Below are 20688 nucleotides of genomic sequence, written 5' to 3'. Positions count from 1 at the left end.
CACTGAACAATTACGATATTACATGCACAGTCTTGACACATGAAATATGAATTTATTGTTTGCATTTTTTTCGAATTAGGTCTTATTCCTGAAGTGACGTTATTGCTGTTCTATCTTGAAATTATATTGGTTTTTATTCTTTGTTTGTTTGTTTGTCTGGTTTTTTTTGGGGTTTTTTTTGGGGTTTTTTTGTTTTTTGTTTTGTTTTGTTTTTGTTTTTGTTTTTGTTTTTGTTTTTTGTTTTCAGATTCTCAAACTGTCGCTTAGTTTGTACAGCAGCAGTGTAGTGTAACCAAAAAACACCTCCCCATGGAAGATGTTAATATCTATTTTCTTTGTGAATCTACATAGAGCACCAAATAATTGGCTTACTGTTAAAAAAAGAATAGTAGGTCTGGTTTTTAATGTCCATTGTTTTTTAAGCAAAAGCAGTTGATTCAAATTCCAAACAAAATCAGAACTTCAGGACAAACTACATGTACTCTGTAGTATGTTTTTTTCTTCATTATATGTTCCAGATGTATTTTGTGTTTGTAAACAGTCTTCATTAGTGTTGATATGCAGTAAGTCAGTGTTGCATTGTCAGGCTAAAGTAAGCTACATGTAATACGTTTGTCATAGTGTTATGTAGATTTCTGCAAGATTTCTATTTCACAAAAAATGTCTACTCTTCATCGAATATTACTTTTGTGACAAAGAAAATAATCGATGTTACAATATAAAAATGACGTTGAAAACATGCTGATGGGTAGAACATCAATTTATTTGTTTGTCATATTTTAACCTGACACATTAATCACAGTGATGTTGTTGTTCATGAAAATCCAGGCTCAAGCGCCACACAAGTTAAAAACATCACTGAAATCCAAGAATAATCCTAACTTTCATGGTAACTCCAATTAAAGTCTTTCAGACTGAGCACGTCATAAACAGTATGGACTTTTCTCATACTTAAGTATTCGATATAAGTTTTGCTGCACTGGGGTCATAAAATGACATTTGTGTTTTTGTGAAATATTTTCTTTTCCTCTGTAAAGTACGGCTTCTGAGGTCCTCAGCAAACTAAATTAGTGAAACCAATCTATGAATTAGATCTAGCTTGGAATATCTGCTCCTAAATTTCGATCATTTAAGTTCTCCTTTTGGAAACACAATTGTTATCAAATTTCGTCAGCTTCAGAGTGGTTTAAAAGCATCGTGTAATTATTGCAATGGAAACCCAAGCAATGTTTTATAATGACGCTTTTTAACTTTTTCTTAAAAGGATCGGTTCTGATGCAATTAGCTCTTTGAAATTGTTTGCTTGCGAGAGTTTGTTTCTGTATGCATATAATTGACTTTCTAGCCTAAATACAAATGCTAAATCAGCACTTTGTTTAAAGGACATGGAAACTTTTGTTAAAGAAAAAAGTAAATTAAAAAATTGGTTATTATTTCGTTAAAGGAGAGAACACATTTTTTTTCCTTTCATATCCTTCTCTAGCAATGGGTCATCAATGACATCTATATATCATGACAAAAAGTCCTTTAAAACATGCAAAGACGTTGGATGTTGTGTATGGTTTATGAACGGTGATTGCTATATACAAAAGCTGATAAAAATAGAAAATGCAAAATTAATCATAAAACTACTGCAAATTTGTCTATTCTGTACACATGTTTCAACGAGCAATCTCTTACCTGGTACATTAGAGTAAAATAAAAAAGGAAGTTCATGATAAAAAAATTTTAAAAAGTTATTGTTTACAATAAGCATTTTAACACACATACATATATATCGAAATAGGAAGTCAAATCTAGTATCGGTAAGTTCCAACAGGGTATTTCAAATGAGCTATACTGTTACAGTTCCATGTTTAATGCAAGGAGATGAATTATCAGTGGTTAATTAACCATTTTAATTAAAATTTTAATTAAATTAATTCGAATTATCAACGAATCTCGAGCCAACATTTTGAAAATCAAGTATGAAATGTAGATTCCATTACATATAACCCAATTACTTTATCGATATTTAAACCATTGTTACTGTTACTAGTTTAAAAAAAAAACGAAGCATAACACACAATTTTCAAAAATAATAAGTCGTTACTTACTGTCATAGGATGATAAATGATTTCCGTGTTTTACTATGTTTTGAACCCGTTTTACCACGTGATGAAACTTCTTTTTTTATAAAACGAAGCGTACTGATTTCTACTAACTTTTTAATACAGAGATAAGGTCAGCTAGACCGCAGTGTTTTTGTTTCTATTTTGTTTTTCGTTTGTTTGTTTGATTTTTTGGGGTTTTTTTTTGTTTTGTTTTTGCTTTTGTTTTGTTTTTTGTTTTTGTTTTTGTTTTTTTTTCTTTAGTTTTGATCGAGTTGGTAAACTTTTGGCCTTGGGCTTACATTTTCATCCCGATGGGGTTTCGTCTTTTTGACATATACACCATACCTATTCTTATGATATTTTATGGCATCATAAAATGTTTGGGTTTGTCGGCTAAAGTGGTGTGTTTTCGAAATCAAACCAAGATATCGATACGTCTATTAAGGCAGTGTTACATTCAGATCAATGTGGACAATGAAATTTCTTAACTAGCTGGAGAACGATGCATTGATGTGTCCTGCCATCAATGTTGGTAATAATATGTCGCGGTCATTGGATAGTGTGTCAATGTCTCCTGCCATCAATGTGGACAGTGATGCGTCACGATTAACTGTAGAGCAATGTATTGGTGTTGCCAGCAAAACTGATACTTTTCCTTTCCTTACTACAATAGGCACTGTTTATACTCTACCAACAAGGATTGGGTCAGTGTAATAATTGTGACTGCACTTATAATCCGTCCAAAAATACCAAAAAAAAATGTAAATATTTAAATACCAATTTCTCCATGCAACAATTTGATTTTAAGATCAAGAAAATAAATAATGAACATTTTTTCCCGTACAGATGGTAAAGTTATTTGATTGGTAAAATTTCAAGTTGAGAAAGGACTTGAAGAATAAATCAGTTTGAGGTTTATTTTAACTGGCTACAATACAAAGTAAACTTAGGTTTGTTTTTACTAAATGCTTGATGACTTCGATCTTGTCGGAATACATACGCAGCTCGGTAAAAACGAAATTTCTACCGTTTCATTTTACAATTCAGATTTTTTTCTGAGACTAAAATCGCAATACAAACACTGTTGGTTGTAATACAGACATGGATATATGATTATAGCATTAACCGTATTACATTGCCAATTTTTTAAGTGTTTGATTATTTTTAAGTAAACAAAGACACTCTTCAATATGTGGTCATTTTATACGATCATTTGATTGCCTACATGTAATAACTCAAGATTTGGGATATTTAACAACTTTGGCTAAAAAGGAAGCTTCACGGAGCCAGAAATAGTACATATCTAAATATAAATATTGTATTAAAAAAGTGCGTCATAGTTATTAATTGTTTTTGAAAGTGTAGTTGAAAACATTATAACAAAAATACATGTTATAATTTAAAGAAAACAAAAAAACAAACAAAACAAAAACAAAAACCTTAAATCAAGATTATCATTATATTTATAAATTTTATCGTAACACAGATAAGGTGTATTGACTTAACCATTCCACAAAAAGAAATTACTTGTTTGGGAAAATGGATGTTGGGTGTAAAGATTGGAAATAGGGATTTTAAATGGAGTTGTTTTTAGAAATATATTTTTAAGTATTTATTTATATACAAATTTATAAAACAAATTAAAAAAATGGGGATTTCTGTTAACAAATTACAATGTAGATATGTTATAAAGAGAACATACAGTATGAATTAGATAAGGGATAAGTGAATGGAGATGGGGAGAATGGGGAATGCCAATTTCAAAATCATAACTCATTTTCAATAACCATCGCATTATATTATCAACATTTTATTTATGATATATACTGTGGAATAAATAGGAAACTGGAAAAAAATGCAAGCGATCCTTACATAGAAGTTGTAAAATGAACATATTCAATAAATATTATATGTAAGTTCCAGTAAATTCTATTTAGTGGTTTCAAAAAATAACTAATACGAGATAGATACCTATTCCGTAACGCCAGGAAGGAGGTACGGACGGACAGACGGACACCACTAACTCTATACACACATATCTCCCTTTTCATAAGTGAAAAGTTTTGAATGAAATGATTCCATCTTTTTCACTCGAGAACACAAAGTATATTCCTGGCCTAAGGGAACAAATACCACAATCTCAGCTGGATGGAAGTAAAAAACTTAATACCTATGTAATAGATATGACAAGAACAGTAATCAACAAAAATACAAATAACAGAATTTGATTGCAAATTTGTTAAGCTGCAGTAGAGTTTCAGGAGTAATTTATCATTTGCAGCATGAATATCAAAAACTTCAAGTTCAATATTTAAAAGGACAATATAAAAAGTATTCAGTATAAAAAAAATATTAAAACCAACAATATCATAATGGAAGCAAAAGGTAAATAACTTAAAAAAAAACGAATTAAAAAAGTTAGAAAGGCGAGGAGGGTTTGGATGTATATATATGAATTATATAATTGTAAATAGGGTGTTGTCGAAAAAAAAAATAATTCAGTAGAGCAATTAACTTAATGCCTAGAATATCCACATAGTGGTAATAAATATACCATCTAATATCGATTTTAATATGATGTCATTGCTTGAGTCTCGATGAAAGTTATCAAAATTTATAATTAGAACTCTGCCATTATATATTACAAGCCGATTGTATTTCCCGAATGTACAACATTAACAGTCTTAGAATCAACATGGTACTACTTTATCCCATTTATATTTTCATGATATTTAAATTTAATCCCTCAAGATAGCGAGCTTTCCCTTTACCATAATACAACCTAACCCCGTTGGTTATATAGCACACATAAATGACAGATACAGATTATTATGATTCCTATTGAGAATTGTTCATTATCTTCTGATATTGCGGGTATTTACGCCAAAATATTTTCATACCACTCTTGTTTTTTTCTTTTTTTTATTAAACATGAAATCATTTGTGATGTGAAATGTCAGCAAATAAAATTTTCATGAAAATAGTTTATTAGGTATGCTTTGAACAACCGTCTTATGCAACACATCAAAAAGATGACGTTCCTTTCAGATTGTTTGCTAAAATAGTATGATATTAGATAAAATAAAAAAAAACGGATCTGCCATGTTTCAAATTCTATTTCCAAATATTGTAATGCATGCGGGAAAGCAGTTAAACACGTTCAAACACGAATCATCTGCATTGATTAAACTGGAACAAGGAACACCGGTAAAGATTTGAACATCATTCGAATAGCTAATGATACCAATACATTATTTGACGAAAAACCATAAATAGTGTAATAAGTGATAGATTCAAGTAGTTACAACATTCCCAATTCCTTCAGGACAAAACAAAAACTTCCTTTTTCATTCCTGTGTGTTCAGAACGTGTATGGGTAGACTTCTTCTACTATGGTATATGGAAATATTAGCAATGGATCAGATTGAATGGGGATTAGGGGTGGGGAGTTTGCAATGGGAGAACAGCTATAGAGGTATAAAAATTATTTATATACATGAAATTATATTTTAGTAGCTGTTTTTGTAAGCATCATGCAAAATCTGAAAAACGTGATACATCCCAAAAAAAAGGCTACATATTTTTATGTTTGTAATTAAGTTGTTTTATGGGTCTATACGATGTTTATACTTCATGAACTACATTTCTTCTCAATTAGTCACCCCGATAACAACACCTCGACAAATAGGATGTTCGTCATAGTTACGGCGTTTTATGCGGAGAATAATCATCATATAATGTCAATATATTGATTGTTGTTCAGTAGAAATACAATGTCATTAGAAGTCCTTTTATTTTTTCACAGTTGTATTATACAAAATATGCACATTTAAGCATTATACAGGCAGGTACATAATTGTCACTTTCAATGGCATAAATTTCCTGTCTACAATGGTTAATTACATGTATTAGTTCCTGGAGGTCCGGGTGTAAATATGACGGTACGACAGAGAATAAGTTGTCACGTAATCATATTTTGTAAATGTAAAATTCAATAGTAACAGTGATGGATCAAGCATGTATTAAAAGTATATGAAGGACACTTAAGGAGGTAGATCTAGGGTAAGGGACATAACTCTTGAAATCAGTGATATGTTTGTATCATATCCAATTTCACCAAAGCATCTCAAGCTTTGAAGCAGAATAAAATGAATCCAAGTTGATTTGATGGTTGCATAAGATGGATGTACAATGCTGCATACAAACGTTCCAATGATTTTTAAGAGTTGTGTCCGTTAACCTAAGTCTACCTCCTTACTTGCTTCTTACTGGTACCTCTCTGAACATTTTATCATTTCTAAACACACGTCAATTTTTGCGTATGTTAACTATTTGAAGAGACATTTCAATTATTAATCAAATGGTATTAGTGTGTCTGAACATTAAAATGATAAGCGTCAATAGCTTTCTTGGGATATATTATGAATGAAACTTTGTCTGTCACTGATTTATATAAATGCTTTGGTTAATTGATATAGAAAATCAACTGCAGTTTCCTTGGTTTTTGTACTTCATCACTGCAGACGTTTTATGGTCGTCATCATGAACTACGCAGACTTTTTGTATCGCGCTAGAATTCTATCAAATAGGCTTCCCGAACAGCGTTATGTTGTTACAAGATTGGGGTCATCACTACAGAAGTTTTATGGTCGTAATCATTGATCGTTACGGTGTATCAATCTGCATCATGAACAAACAGATTTGTTCAACGTGTTATAGTTTTCCTTTCCTCTTCCGTCTACCCCGGACTTCACTTTTTATTAGCAACTCGGTGGGTGTTTCTAGAAAAGTAGAGGTACCTAGTCTATACTTCCGGTTTTAAGTGGAGTCCAAGTTGCTCATTTACTTTTGTTTCTTAGTATGTACTATTTTAGTTACTTTATGTTCTTTGTTGTGTTTGTCTGTTTTCCATGTCTGATTTTTGTTCCCGGATTACATTCTTTCGATTTCCACTAATATCTTGGTTCCCTTGATTTCTCTTCTATGGGAAGATAATTCGCTATGATAAAATTGGAAATTTATTACTAAATTATTAATGAAGTTACTCCCTGGTAATGTGAATACTCTTTACATTGTAGTTGGTTGATAGAGAAATCTATCTCTAACATATTTATTTACTTTTAAAAGGAAAAAACATCCTAGCAATTTTACATTCTTTAACTTGCATTTTTTTTTTGTTCTACATTGATCAAGACTCTTTAAAATTAGAAAATAAGTCGTCAGTAATTAAAGAGAAACAGTTCACAGTTCATTGAAGATTGTGTTTAATATTCAAGCCAATGCATTTCTTTTTATAACTCACTTTCAAAGCTTATGATCATCTTTTCTTCTTTGGTTCTTATATATCTAATTTTGATGTAATGAGCATATGAATAATTGCTTTTAGAATAGTTAACAGGGAAACCAAGGTTCAAGCGGAAATCAAACAAATGTAATCCACGACAAAGTTGGACATACAGACACACACAACAAAGACTAAACAATAACAAAATAATACATTCAAAGACACAAAAGTGAAACAGCATCTTATAGTCATTTAAATCTGGGAACACAGACCAGATGCTTTTCACCCGCCAACATAAAAAGTCATGTCCTGGGTAGATGAAAGAGAAAAGGAAAACTAAGACACGTTGAACAAATCGATATTCATTGCCGATGGGTACACTAAAACGATCCATTAATTCATAATGACGACCATAAATCTTCTGTAGTGATGACTTCAATCTTATAGCAATGCAACCCTGTTATCTAGAAGCCTTATTGCAAGTCAAGCGCGATAAATTATGCCTTAGTAGTTTTGACAATTTCTGGCATAACGAATGGGTTGTGACATGGAAACTGTATAAGCAGGTGCTACAGTGATGTTGCTATAGATAAAAGGAAAGTCTGACAACACATTATATACAGAATATCAATTCAGAAACTTGACTGACTGTTAATCCTTAATTAGAAAACCTGAAGTAAAAATCATACAATTTTCATCTCAAGTTTCTATTTCATGTAAAGTTACAAAATTTCCCATAGGATGACTAATACTTATTCGTTGCTAGGTTTACTGCAAAATATGTCATTGATTTGTGTTCCGAATAGTATCAAAACCTACTCATAATAACTGAATCATTGAACAATTATTAATTGTTTTTTTTATATTTCATCTCAATTTGTAATGATCTTTATACATTATTAGGTTGTGTAATGTGAATAGAATTGATGGCCTTTGCTTTAAGAGTAATCAAGAGAACCAAGGTTATAGCAGAAATAAAAAAAAATGTAATCCAGGGACAAAGACTAGACATGGAGAACAGACATACACAACAAAGAACATAAAGTAACTAAAATCATACATACAAAGTAACAAAAGCAAATGAGCAACTCCACTACACTACAAACTGGGAGCATGGTCCAGGTGCACCGGTAGGGTAAGCGTCCTCTGCTTTTCTAGCAACACCCTATGAGCTACTAATAAAAAGTAGTTCAGCGTATACGAAAGAGGAAAGGAAAACTATGACACGTTGAACAAATCCGTTACCATGGTGCATTGATACCGTAACGATCCATGAGTTCATGCGACGACCATTAATTTCATTGCAATTACAAACTCACTTCATAATATTATAGCGCAAAGCAATTACATTTTTTTTTGCTGACATCAACATTATCAGCTCATGAAGATCAAAGGAATTTATCTAAATATCCAAAGTGCATGACCGCTTCGACCTTTATATGAATTTTATGGCGCGTTAAGCGTGTGGGAGTACTTTGCTAATCATTTTTGTATTGCTATTGAACAAGTTTACTGCTACTAGTGATTAGCCTAATAGTTTAACATTTTTTACGATACCCATAACACAATATGTCAATTAAAAACAAATCATCTTCATTATAAAGTTTTATAGAATAGTCCCTGAACAGATCCACGCAAATATTTGACAGATCGATGACCGATGATTGAATGGTCGCAAACAGACCGCAGACTGATCTGACCGCGGTTTTGTCATGTAAATTGATAGATGATTGATTTATGTGAATTTCACAATGTCCATCGGGATGAATCCAATACGATACCATATTGAATTTTGTTTTTATTTCAAATATCAATACCAAAAGGTTTATGTCATTATTATTTCATTTACTGTTCATATCATTAAAACACGATAATCTTATTTGATAATTGAATTCATGTGTGATGTATCATGAGTCGTTCAAACACACAATTGTACTATTTGTGAAGACCTCGCACACAATTATCATGTTTATGTGCAATGTTTTTATTAATCACTGTGTATCGCCTATTTTTTATGGATAGCTTTAATATTATAGAAAAAAAATAAGCGAAGCATTCAAAATGCAATTTAAGTATGAATGTTTCATCTTGATAGTTTATGGGCGTCTAAAAATGTTGACCGGCCGCATATTTTACTTGAAGCGCGCTAAAAATGGGCTACGGTCGTTGCTTTTACACATCGTTAAGAATAAAAATTAAAACATTCAATCCTGAAACAAAATTAACAAGTATAAAATTCATGTCTTCATTGATATCATTTAGTAAAAATGAAACAGTGGACAGCCAAAATAATCAATTTCGTAAAAAAATATGAACCGATCAGCTGTTATGAGATGTAAACGGAAGTGATCACCGGTTTAACAGACCGATTTGACATATCGGTGACTTATTGGAAACTGAGTGATGACCATTGACGGATGGCAATTACACTTGCATGGATCAGGGTAAAGGCACGTGATTAACACATCAAAAACATTTTACAGTTAGCGTAATACGAAATGATTTCACTCAGTTGATAGATCATGTTTGTTTTGTTTGTTGGGGTTTAACGTCCGAGCAGCAATATTTCAGCTATATTCAGACAATGAACATGAAATTGATGATAAAATGAATATGAAATGAAAAATAAAGGATGGGTCACAAGGATAATAGGGTCGACAAACTTTGATTGCCACTGGAAAAAGGGGGGATGGGCAAGGTCGGGCAATTTAGCCTCCTGTGGCGGAGCGCAAAGGTTCCTACTCAATATCGAATACTACAGCAGGGTTCTTTAACTTGCGAGGAACGTGGCATCTTTCCCAACACGGTGCACCACTATGGTTTGCGGTCAGGTTTTCCGTATTATAGCCTGACAACCCCAGCATGTAACACGCCAGGGGTACCCCATTCCACCACCTGGAGCACACATCCCAGTTGCTCTGTGGGCAGAGCACCCTAGCCCCCGGCTAGGTACTGAGCACTATTTAGTCGCCTTTTACGACAAGCTTAGCGCTGTTGCAGGCCTATTCTTTTAACACCCGGACCTGCACGGGGTTTGATAGATCATTGTCAACATGGTTATTTCATTTTTGATTTTAACATCTTCAAAATTAATATTTTAATATATGTTTGTGTGTGCTGTCAGCATCTGAAACATTATACTAAATATTTTTTGTTTAAAATAGTCAACAAGCTAATTGAATTATTTCTACCTAAAATTTGTCGATTGAAGTGTGAACTTTAGTCGGCGAACATTCATATAGCAAGTAGATGTAATAAACATTTTAGAGAATTAGGGCAATTATTTGTATTTTGTATTTCATTAGTATAATATTTATCATAACCATCATTTTCAGCACGATATGAACATTAGCTATGAAGTGACAGGTTATATACATGTTTCGGTTGCCTATTACGATTATTAGAAGTACCTGATAACCCTATGATCCGCGTAAATGACAGTTATGGGCAATCCAGGGCTTTCTTTTATGGTTCATTACATTCCGATGGGACAGTGAGACTTCTCCTTAATATTCATACTCACACTGCAATCAGTACAGTGAAGAAAATAGTCTTAAAGCTGATTCATTTTTGAATTTCTACAGATAATATTGAAAAAAGCAAGTACATTGATCTTTACATCTTAAGTTAGTTACCCATTCATGCAAATCGGAAAAAAAATTACAAATTCTTTCAAAACTTGTTTCGGAATCCTAATTTGAAAGTTATGCAATTAGTTATTGGTAGCCCTCATGTACCCATAGAGTGAACAATGCTTTAACAAAAAATGTAAAAGATTTGGAACATTTATCACATTTTGAACTCGAGTGTGGAATCAGGTTTAAATTTCAATATGGAAAATTGTATATGAAAAAAATAGTAAACGAAACTTAATACTTTGATCCATATACACCAACCCTTTTGGTGCTTGTTAAGATTCTGGAAATCATCTGAGTAAAGTTCAAGAGTAACCTTAGTATATGTGTAATAAACGTTTTGTTACATTTTATGTCAAGGTGTATTGTGAAATATGATGAGCAGTTACAAGTGTAAGCCCTTCATAAGCGAATTTTTCTAAATCATTGAGGTGAAAATTTGACAATGAGCCATTAATTATATGAAATTTTTGCATAGGTGAACAATTCATGTTTACATTATCAGAACACTAACTTGACAGATATGACCGACTTGTCTAAGACAATTCCTAAATGCCCCTAATTTCGGATAAGTTCCAATGGAATACAACAGTAGTTATTTGTAAATCATACAACAAAGTAAGTCAATAGCCTGTTGCGAGAAAATCTGAAAATCTTTTCTCATGAACCATAGAAATCCATTACATAGCCGTCATTGAAAATAAGGTCTTCAATATCAAGCGATGACTTTGGAACATTTTTTACAAGCACCGCATGGGGACGAAAATGTTCGTTCTGATTTTACCCTCCATGTAGCATTGTTGAATGGTGTCTGGTCTGCGAACTGAGAAGTTACCTCACACAGTTTATTCCCCATTGTTCAGAGTTATGGTAGATTAGAGACCAAACCTGAAAATTTACACACAGAAATACCTTGAAAAATCACTCTTATAAGATCGTTGAGACACACTTTAACGAGTGCTAAAGGAGGGATGCGAAAAATGCATAAAACAAGCAATGCAAGGCGACTGATTAGGTTTGATTTATCTCGTAGATTTGTAAAAGCACTTGATCACACATGCACATCAAACTATAGAAGTTCAATGTTTCAGAGTGCATTACTAATCTTTGTTCAAGCATAAAATAGATTTGACACTTTTGATTGACATCTCAGATTAATGACATAAATAACACTAAAGGTGTTAACTATTCGTTGATTCAAAATAATAAAAAGCACAACATCGTCATCCTCTACACAACATCGTCATCCTCTACACAACATCGTCATCCTCTACACATCATCGTCATCCTCTATACAACATCGTCATCTGACAACATGTTGAATCTAATCAATAACATAAATTAAACAATGGACAAATTATCACCAACCAATTATTCATACATCACTTACCCTACCGGTGCACCTGGTCCATGCCCCCAGTTATAAGTTGAGTCCGAGTTGCTCATTTGTTTTGTTACTTTGTATGTATGATTTTAGGTACTTTATGTTCTTTGTTGTGTATATCTGTTTTCCATGTCTGGTATTTCTCCCTGGATAACCACTATAACATGGTTCCCTTGATTACTCCTTAAAAACAAAGGAGAAGAAATTCTCAGCATAACTGTGCATATATATCCTACTCATTGACGCAGTTTTGCATTTCCCTGCCAGTCATATGCATTAATTATATATATATATGTCCATAAGTCTATTTTTTTATATTTATGTATAAGGAAATATTATATATATATATGTGTGTGTGTGTGTGTGTGTGTGTGTGTGTGTGTGTGTATTCCCATTTTATTAAATGAAAAGATTAGTATTTGTCACGATTTCACATTCAATGATAATAACCGAATGTCGTTGACATTTTTGGTAAGTCAGTGCATCATATTATGTGTATTTGATGCAATGAAGTTCAGTTTACTCAAGTTCCAGCTGCTTTAAGGCCAAAAATTGGGTTTTTATACATATATAAAATCTTATTATTTCATGTAGATTTACAGAATTCTTGAAAATAAACACCAAATTACCCCTAGCAAATACTAGCAAATACAATTTCTGATACCCAGGCAACCTCCTTATTAGGCATGAGACCGCAATTAATTTCATTATCTGAATTCACAATAGTATATAAAATGATCAAGATATGTAAATACAAATTTCAGAGAATATACATGCCTCAACATTAACAGAATATTTGTAAATATTTTTAACGGCAGGATTTGTGACGACTTGCCTAGTTTATATGGTCAGCAAGAACACACGGACGAACTCAGAACCTCTCACAAAGTAGGTGTATAAAGCCAAGCAAACTTAAATGTTAAATTCTCATCCAGCCTAAAATAATTATATACGGGCGAGAAAATTTTAGTTACGTATTTTAATTTCTTATCATGTATTTGCTAGCCTTATTTTAGCTATTTAAAGTATACTAGTAGATATGTTATACATCCAATAAAACATCAATTTCAAAAGCGAAACATCGTTTTTATCAGCAATAAATTAAAGATTTGTGTGTTTTAATATCAATACTAGAAACTGACGCCAACAATATTCTGATTCTGAAATTCTCCCTATAATCTTTTTTTTTTTTCATTGAGAAATGTACTTTACTTGGAAGAAAAATATCACTAGAGAATATGTTAGTGTCCAATTATATTAAATATCATACGAAATAAAATTGATACCATAGTTACATAATAATATGACATCGCGACCTTCCTGTTTATATGCCATCTGCATGTTTAAAATGCAGTTATTAGCAACATCATTCATACGTGCCATTTGTTATTTAAGTAATAAACCTTTTTCATTCAGAATCAAATCATCAGGTTTAATGTTCCCAGTTCATTTTGTTGATATTATCATATGATATGCACGGGGGGAAATTGATGTAAATTATATATTGTTTACATAAACATGTTTTTGTGATATAACTTTATATGAAAAACCATGATACCAGTGAATGATTGATAAATACAAATTTCTATTTATCACAAACGTGTGGTTTGGTTTGGTATATTTTGTCTATTCTATATGTCTATTATGTTTATGAAGATAACAAAATTTTACTACAATCATTTTATATAATGTCTTTTGACAATATTAAGCAAGAAGATATTCAATGACATAATAACTCGTTAGGAGGCTTCAGAATGAATCAAACTAATGGCAATAATACTGACGTTTCGGATGACTGTAAAGAAGAGGTAAGTTACTTGTAAAATGATACTTTTCTTTAAAAGATTTTTTTTTTCTTTTTCATGATAAACTCAATTATCATAGTTACAAGAAATTTACAGTAACGATTTATCTATGCTCCCTTTTCATTACTTGTCCTTTGTTTAAGTGTATTTAAATTCAGATATCTAGCTTTCCATCCTCAATTAACCTGAAAAAGCAAATGAACTCATCATACACAAATTTCTTTTATTTAAGTTCGTTAAATTTCATATTGATCGTAACCAAATATTGTTGTTGACGTACACGTTTCGATAATGAAAATAATGTACTTAACGACTTAGAACCCACAGTTCCGTGTAGGTCCGTATGTCAAAAGAATAGGCCGGCTGCAGCGCTAAGCTTGTCGTAAAAAACGACTTAATAGTGCTCAGTAACCTAACCGGGGACTAGGCGCTCTTTCCACAAAGCAACTGGGATTTGTGCCCCAGGTGGTTGAGTGGGGTACCCCTGGCGTGTTACATGCTGGGGTTGTCAGGCTATAATACGGAAAACCTGACCGCAAACCATAGTGTTGCATCGTGTTGGGAAAGATGCCACGTTCCTCGCACGTTAAAGAACCTTGCTGTGGTATTCGATAGGAGTAGGAACCTTTGCGCTCCGCCACAGGAGGCTAAATTGCCCGACCCTATCCATCCCTCCTTTTGTTATAGTGGCAATTAAAATTTGTCGACCTTATTGTCCTTGTGTCCCATCCCTCTTTTCATTTCATCATTATCATCTTTTCATGTTTATTTTATCATCCATTTCATGTTCATTGTCTGAATATAGCTGAAATACTGCTACTCGAGCGTTAAACCCAAACAATCAATCAATCACAAAACCTTCCCTACTGCTAACCAATGCATAAACATTGACTCTGCTGGTGATCATCCAAACGTTTTGTCAATAATCGATTTTCCGGCCATTGCCAAAAATATGTACCAAGAATAAATTGTGTATTTATTATAGTGTCAATGTGACAGATTTTTACCCTAGAAATAAACTGTATTTGGGTTTCAAAGAATAATTTGATGCATGTCTTGCAGAAATCGAAGACAATATCCAACAGTCATTAAATTGCATAGGCATAGAAATCGTTGCAATGCTTCGGATATGCAATAGATATGGCAAATATCCATTTTCATTTTTACAACTAAACAAGGCTGCAGCTGACCCCAGAACATTATGATACACGGGTTCAACGAAACAGTTGCCTCTTTATATTCCAGCAACATAAAATTAAACTGAAAAGGAAAACGAAACAAGGCATACAGATGCCAGAAATTCATCAATGATATATTTAACGACTTGACAAAAAAAAAGCATATCTATATTGCTTACGCATTACCTTTTTTATGGTTTAATATACTTTTTGCGTAATATTTAATTATCCGTTTTTTAGATGAATATTACTATAAAATGCACATACCTTATTTTTGATATTTTGTCAGGCATATGCAACTTTTTTATTCTAACAGAAACAACTATTAATAAAAACCTGTATTCAACGTTCGAAAGTAAAACTAAAATGGCCCGCTTTTATGGTCAAATTTTTACAATCTTATCCATGTTTGGCGTCTCCTTATTATCAGATTTAATACAATTACCTTAGGTACATATCTTTCCTGTATCAATTTGATCCGATGGAGCAGTGTAGCGAATAGAGTCGTCACATTCTGAGACGTTTAAATAAAAGTCAACAATCACTTTTACGGGGTGAGGGATCTTTAAAAAACGATGCGAAACATAACAATAAATTAAATAAACGTCTAAATATGTTTACCATTACCAGAAGATGGTAAAATTTACATTGAATATTTCGAATAACTGATATCCTTCTTCAGCATAAAACTCATATAATTTAAGAGTTTGTTTTACAGATACGAGCTGCTGGTTTTATCACACTCATTGAGGGAATAATTACATTGATTTTGAATGCTATAGTCATTGTATTGTTAATCAGACGAAGGAAGAAAACCAATATAGTTCTTCTAGTTCTACACCTAGCAATCACCGGTAAGATCAAAAATTAAATGATTTAATTCCTGAACATAACAATTGATAACTAGTTTTTTTTTGGTAATCCTACCAATATCTTTACTATATTGACGAATTGTTACATTGCTTAGAGTGAGATTTATTTTTTATGCTGTGTTGTTTTCATTTAGTGCTATTCTAAATCTTTTCTGAAGTAAGTACTATATGTTTCACTGGTTATTAGTTTTTGGACCTTCAGTTCTGCGCGAAAGTAAATTAAGGCGAATATTTCCAATCAGTAAGTATGTTTCAACATACTTTACTACTTTTCTTATCCACGTTTTAACTTACTTTCTACAGATTTAGCTGTAGCAATACTTCACGATTTTACGAGAACAGTTCAGTTGCTAACAGATTGGACATACGGAGACCATACCTGCACGGTATTTCTGTATTTACAACAAGTTGTCCTCTTTGCATCAACTTACATTCTTATTTCTTTGTGTTATGACCGTCTCATGGCACTTTGGAAGCCACTGTGGTCTGGTAGAACTAATAGAAGAAACAGATACGGAATGGTATTATTCCCGTGGATATTGGCTGCCTTGTTTAGTTTGCCCTACCTAAATAGTGGAATAAAGACATACAGTGGGAAAGTCTGGTGCACTCCTTTCTTCAGGGGACAATACGGAGATGTACGTTATTATCAATAGAACATTTTGCTGTTTTCATTTTTCCGAATTAAGGAGATGGAATTAGGGTTATCATATTTTATCATAATAAAAGACTATCAAGCTTTTATTAGAAATAGAATGAAGTCAGTCAAAGTTACTTTGATGCTTACATGAGATTGATGTAAAATGCTGAATACAAACGTTCCAATGATTTGTGATTGATTGATTGTTGGGGTTTAATGCACGAGCAGCAATATTTCAGCTATATTCTGGCGATGAACATGAAGTGGGTGATAAAATGAACGTGAAATGATGATGAAATAAAACAATGGGACGGAACACAAGGATAATGGGGTCGACAAATTTTGAGTGCCACTGAACATAGTGAAAGATGGGTAGGGTCGGTCAATTTAGCCTCCTGTGGCGCTGCCCTATGATTCCTACTCCGGAATAATAGGGTTCTTTAACGTGCGAGGAACGTGGCATCTTTCCCAACACGGTGCACCACTATGGTTTGCGATCAGGTTTTCCGTATTATAGTCTTACAACCCCAGCATGTAACACGTCAGGGGTACACCATTGAACCATCTGGGGCACACAACCAAGTTACTTTGTGGGTAGAGCACTCTAGCCCCTGACTAGGGTTGTGAGCACTATTTAGTCGACTTTTACGACAAGCTTAGCGCTGCTGCAGGCCTATTCTTTTGACACCGGACCTGCACCGGGGACAATGATTTGTGAGAGTTGTGTCCCTTACTTTTAATATGAAGAACAACGTTTCTGTCTAAACCATGTTTTGTTAAGTACTGTTTTTTTTTAAGCATTTTCAAACATATATGATATGTTTCGTTAAATCAAAATTTAGATTTAATGATAATGTTTTTTTTTTTTTTTTTTGTTTTTTTTTTTATTTTGTTTTTTTTTTTATTTTGTTTTTTTTTTTTTTAGTGAATAACATATAGTTTAGAAAGTCGAGTGAAGTAGATTTATTTTGAAATGATCTGAACTTCTATCCAAAACCCGCCAATTTATAGTTGTAAGTTTAAGCTAAAACAGTCGAATTAATTTGCTTTGATTTGTTCATTCATGCAAAGATTAAAAAATAAAATTTATGATATATATATATATACGATTTTAATGTGGGTTCGGTTATTTAAGATACTGTATTAAGCCTTGAATTATTTACAATATACATTTGTAGATATTTTTGCCTATACAGATGGCATTAATGACATTTATTCCCGCTGTAATACTGGTAATAGTGTACGGATATATCGCGTACATCGTTCGGACGTATACGCAAGGTATATTGTAAAACTGGGCAAAAACCAGCGAATTACATTGTCACATTACAATATGACAAAGTATATTCCATACAAAAAAGAAAAAAAAAGGAAAAGGAAACGATTTAATGATAAAAGTTCAGGAATACAGAACTTTTTTCTTTTCAAACTATTCTAGAGTTAAAAAAGTTTCGGAGCAAATCAACCTCCCTCACTGATCGGTTAGATTTATCATAAGGTAGACATCGTAACAATAAGAATACATTTAAATACTTTAATTTCATAATATACACAGTTACTGATTGGATTCAAAAGTTCGTACATCATCTCACAATCTAAATTTTTGTGGCGTCATCAATTTTTTGTTATGGTTTACTCGTTGAATTTTGATACTTATAAGAAATAACTGTTACATTTTTTGTTCAATTTGTTTGAAATAACATAACAAATAGAGTACACACTTAAAAATTATCCTGCTTAGGTTATTTAGTGTGCACCACATGATTTAGATCATATCTGCATAGACCAAAAAAAAATACATCCAGTCATTCCTTAAATGAATATAAGTGATGTTACTGTTAAAATAGAAATAAAAGCAATGCATTTGTTTTTATCTTTTTTTTTTCTAGTAAATCACAATCAGTTTCATACCATTCTTAAAGCTGAAAAACGAAGTATACTCATAGCCCTCGTTGTTGGAATAAGTAAGTAAACGATAACCTACCTAATTATTTGGTAAAGATACTTAAATATGTATAGATATGTTCAGATTTCGACATATTATCCATTTCCTATAACATTATTCAGGATAATTTTATAAAACAGACAAAAGAACTAAAACAAAATAGCAACCATGCCAACTAAGAATAAAATAGTGTTTACGGTTGACAGGCAAAATCCAATCAAGAAACAATTATGTTATTTGTATTTTTCAAGGTCGTTGATGGAGACATGTTGTTAATGAGGAATAATTATATTGATTTGTTTTAAAGAGATTCAATTTGCTTTTTATGTTACTAACACTGTTAAATCTGTCTTTTTCCAGCCTTTATTGTCTGTTGGGTACCGTACAGTTTGTCTATAGCCGTAGGGATTTCCAGCTGTGCTATTTTTTACATTCCAAACGCCTTTGCACCGCTGAACAGTGCGGTTAATCCAGTGTTGATTTTAACACTTAACTTTAGGATGTTCAAACAAAATACTTTAGAAAAGAACTCGACATGACGATACGGAACCAACTTATTATCACGTAAATCCAACAGTAAGTCGGATGAGAAGAAATAACTTCTACGCTTGACGGGCAAAGGAATTTTGAAACATTCTTCAAATTATTTTTTTTTTCTATTATAGTATATATCTAAAAGTTTAATATTTTAATTATATCGTAATATAAAATTACATATTTTTTCTGTGATCTTGTAAACGGTCAAATTATCTTACATTATCTTAAATTAATTCGAGATACAAAATGTAATTGACACTCATCATTTTAAATGCATATGAGTAAAAATATGAACATTTCTGAAATTGCAAAGAAAATAATACGTAGATATATGTATGTTTGATGATGCAACGAAAAATGTAGTAATCTAAAAAAAAAACAAAAAAAAAAAAAAACAACAAAAACAACAGTAAAACTATAAAATGTGTAAACGGTAGAGACAAAAGGGACACTTGATGCGTCACACCATATGCACTTTGGTATAATAACAACAACAAAATACCTGTTGTAAATCGAATCTGCATATCTAAAAATTGTCTGTTTCTTGTTTCGTTTGACAATTAGTTATGTGTTTTTTTAGTTTTTTCGTCAATTATCTATACATCTGTTTCTAGTATTTCGGAGCATAAATTAATACAAAATTAGAAACGGAATGTTTCTTGGGGAAATGGTTTTAAATTGTATATTGTATATTGATAAAACAAAACCTAATACCTCTGTTGTAATTTTAATATCATTTTTGTAAATATAAAAAGTGAGTTGTCTGCAAATGTGCTATTTCTGACTATACCAAGTGGTTCTGTATCATAATTTCATCCCGAAAAAAATAATAATAAAAGTTTCTTCGTATAACTAATGGGGGAGTATGAACTAGTCAACAAAGCTAGACGAAATAAGATGATTAAATCAGTAAAAATATCTTCTTAGATCAACTGTCAGCACCGACTTTAAGGATCGTTGAGGCTTGAACGTCATTATACTAAATAATCGTGCTATATTTTTAATTAGAAAAATGATTCATTACATTGCTAACAATAAATCAAATACCAGTGGTGGATCCAAATGGGGGGGTGCCTAGAGTAAGGGGCATAACTACTGAAATCAGTGATATATTTTTATCATGTTCAATTTCACTAATGTCTTTCAAGCTTTCATTTGATACAAACATATCACTGATTCTAGAATTATCTAGGTCTACCTCCTTAGGCCTGTCCGTCAGGCAGCATTGTAGACATTCTATATTAGATGTTTGAGGACTTTTGTTTTCATTTCAGTTATGTTTTAATATGATATAAGTAATTTGGTATATTCGCTG

At 32.1% G+C, this 20688-nt stretch overlaps 1 protein-coding gene across 1 annotated transcript; it reads left to right on the top strand.

Moving 5' to 3' along the window:
• The first annotated feature begins 13922 nt into the window (after positions 1-13922).
• Positions 13923-19558, top strand: LOC148596975 (neuropeptide S receptor-like). The gene is made up of 6 exons (XM_088563965.1): positions 13923-14204; positions 16098-16233; positions 16555-16889; positions 18070-18172; positions 18781-18855; positions 19197-19558. Exons 1-6 carry the CDS (start codon positions 14151-14153, stop codon positions 19373-19375), a joined length of 882 nt encoding a protein of 293 aa, XP_088420091.1. The 5' UTR covers positions 13923-14150; the 3' UTR covers positions 19376-19558.
• The last annotated feature ends 1130 nt before the right edge of the window (positions 19559-20688 follow it).

Source organism: Perna viridis, chromosome 15, assembly GCF_037379345.1.
Source record: "Perna viridis isolate PV_CMFRI_1.1 ecotype Kerala chromosome 15, ASM3737934v1, whole genome shotgun sequence".
Classification (NCBI taxonomy): domain Eukaryota; kingdom Metazoa; phylum Mollusca; class Bivalvia; order Mytilida; family Mytilidae; genus Perna; species Perna viridis.
The sequence above is the reverse complement of the archived record's forward strand: the minus strand, read 5'-3'. Positions and strand labels throughout refer to the sequence as shown.

Excerpts from the sequence above, each read along its gene's own strand:
- LOC148596975 (XM_088563965.1), top strand. The coding sequence starts at position 14,151 with ATGAATCAAACTAATGGCAATAATACTGACGTTTCGGATGACTGTAAA. Across the intron at positions 16,890-18,069 it reads TCAGGGGACAATACGGAGAT|ATATTTTTGCCTATACAGAT; the intron begins GTACGTTATTAT and ends ATACATTTGTAG. Across the intron at positions 18,173-18,780 it reads CGTTCGGACGTATACGCAAG|TAAATCACAATCAGTTTCAT; the intron begins GTATATTGTAAA and ends TTTTTTTTCTAG.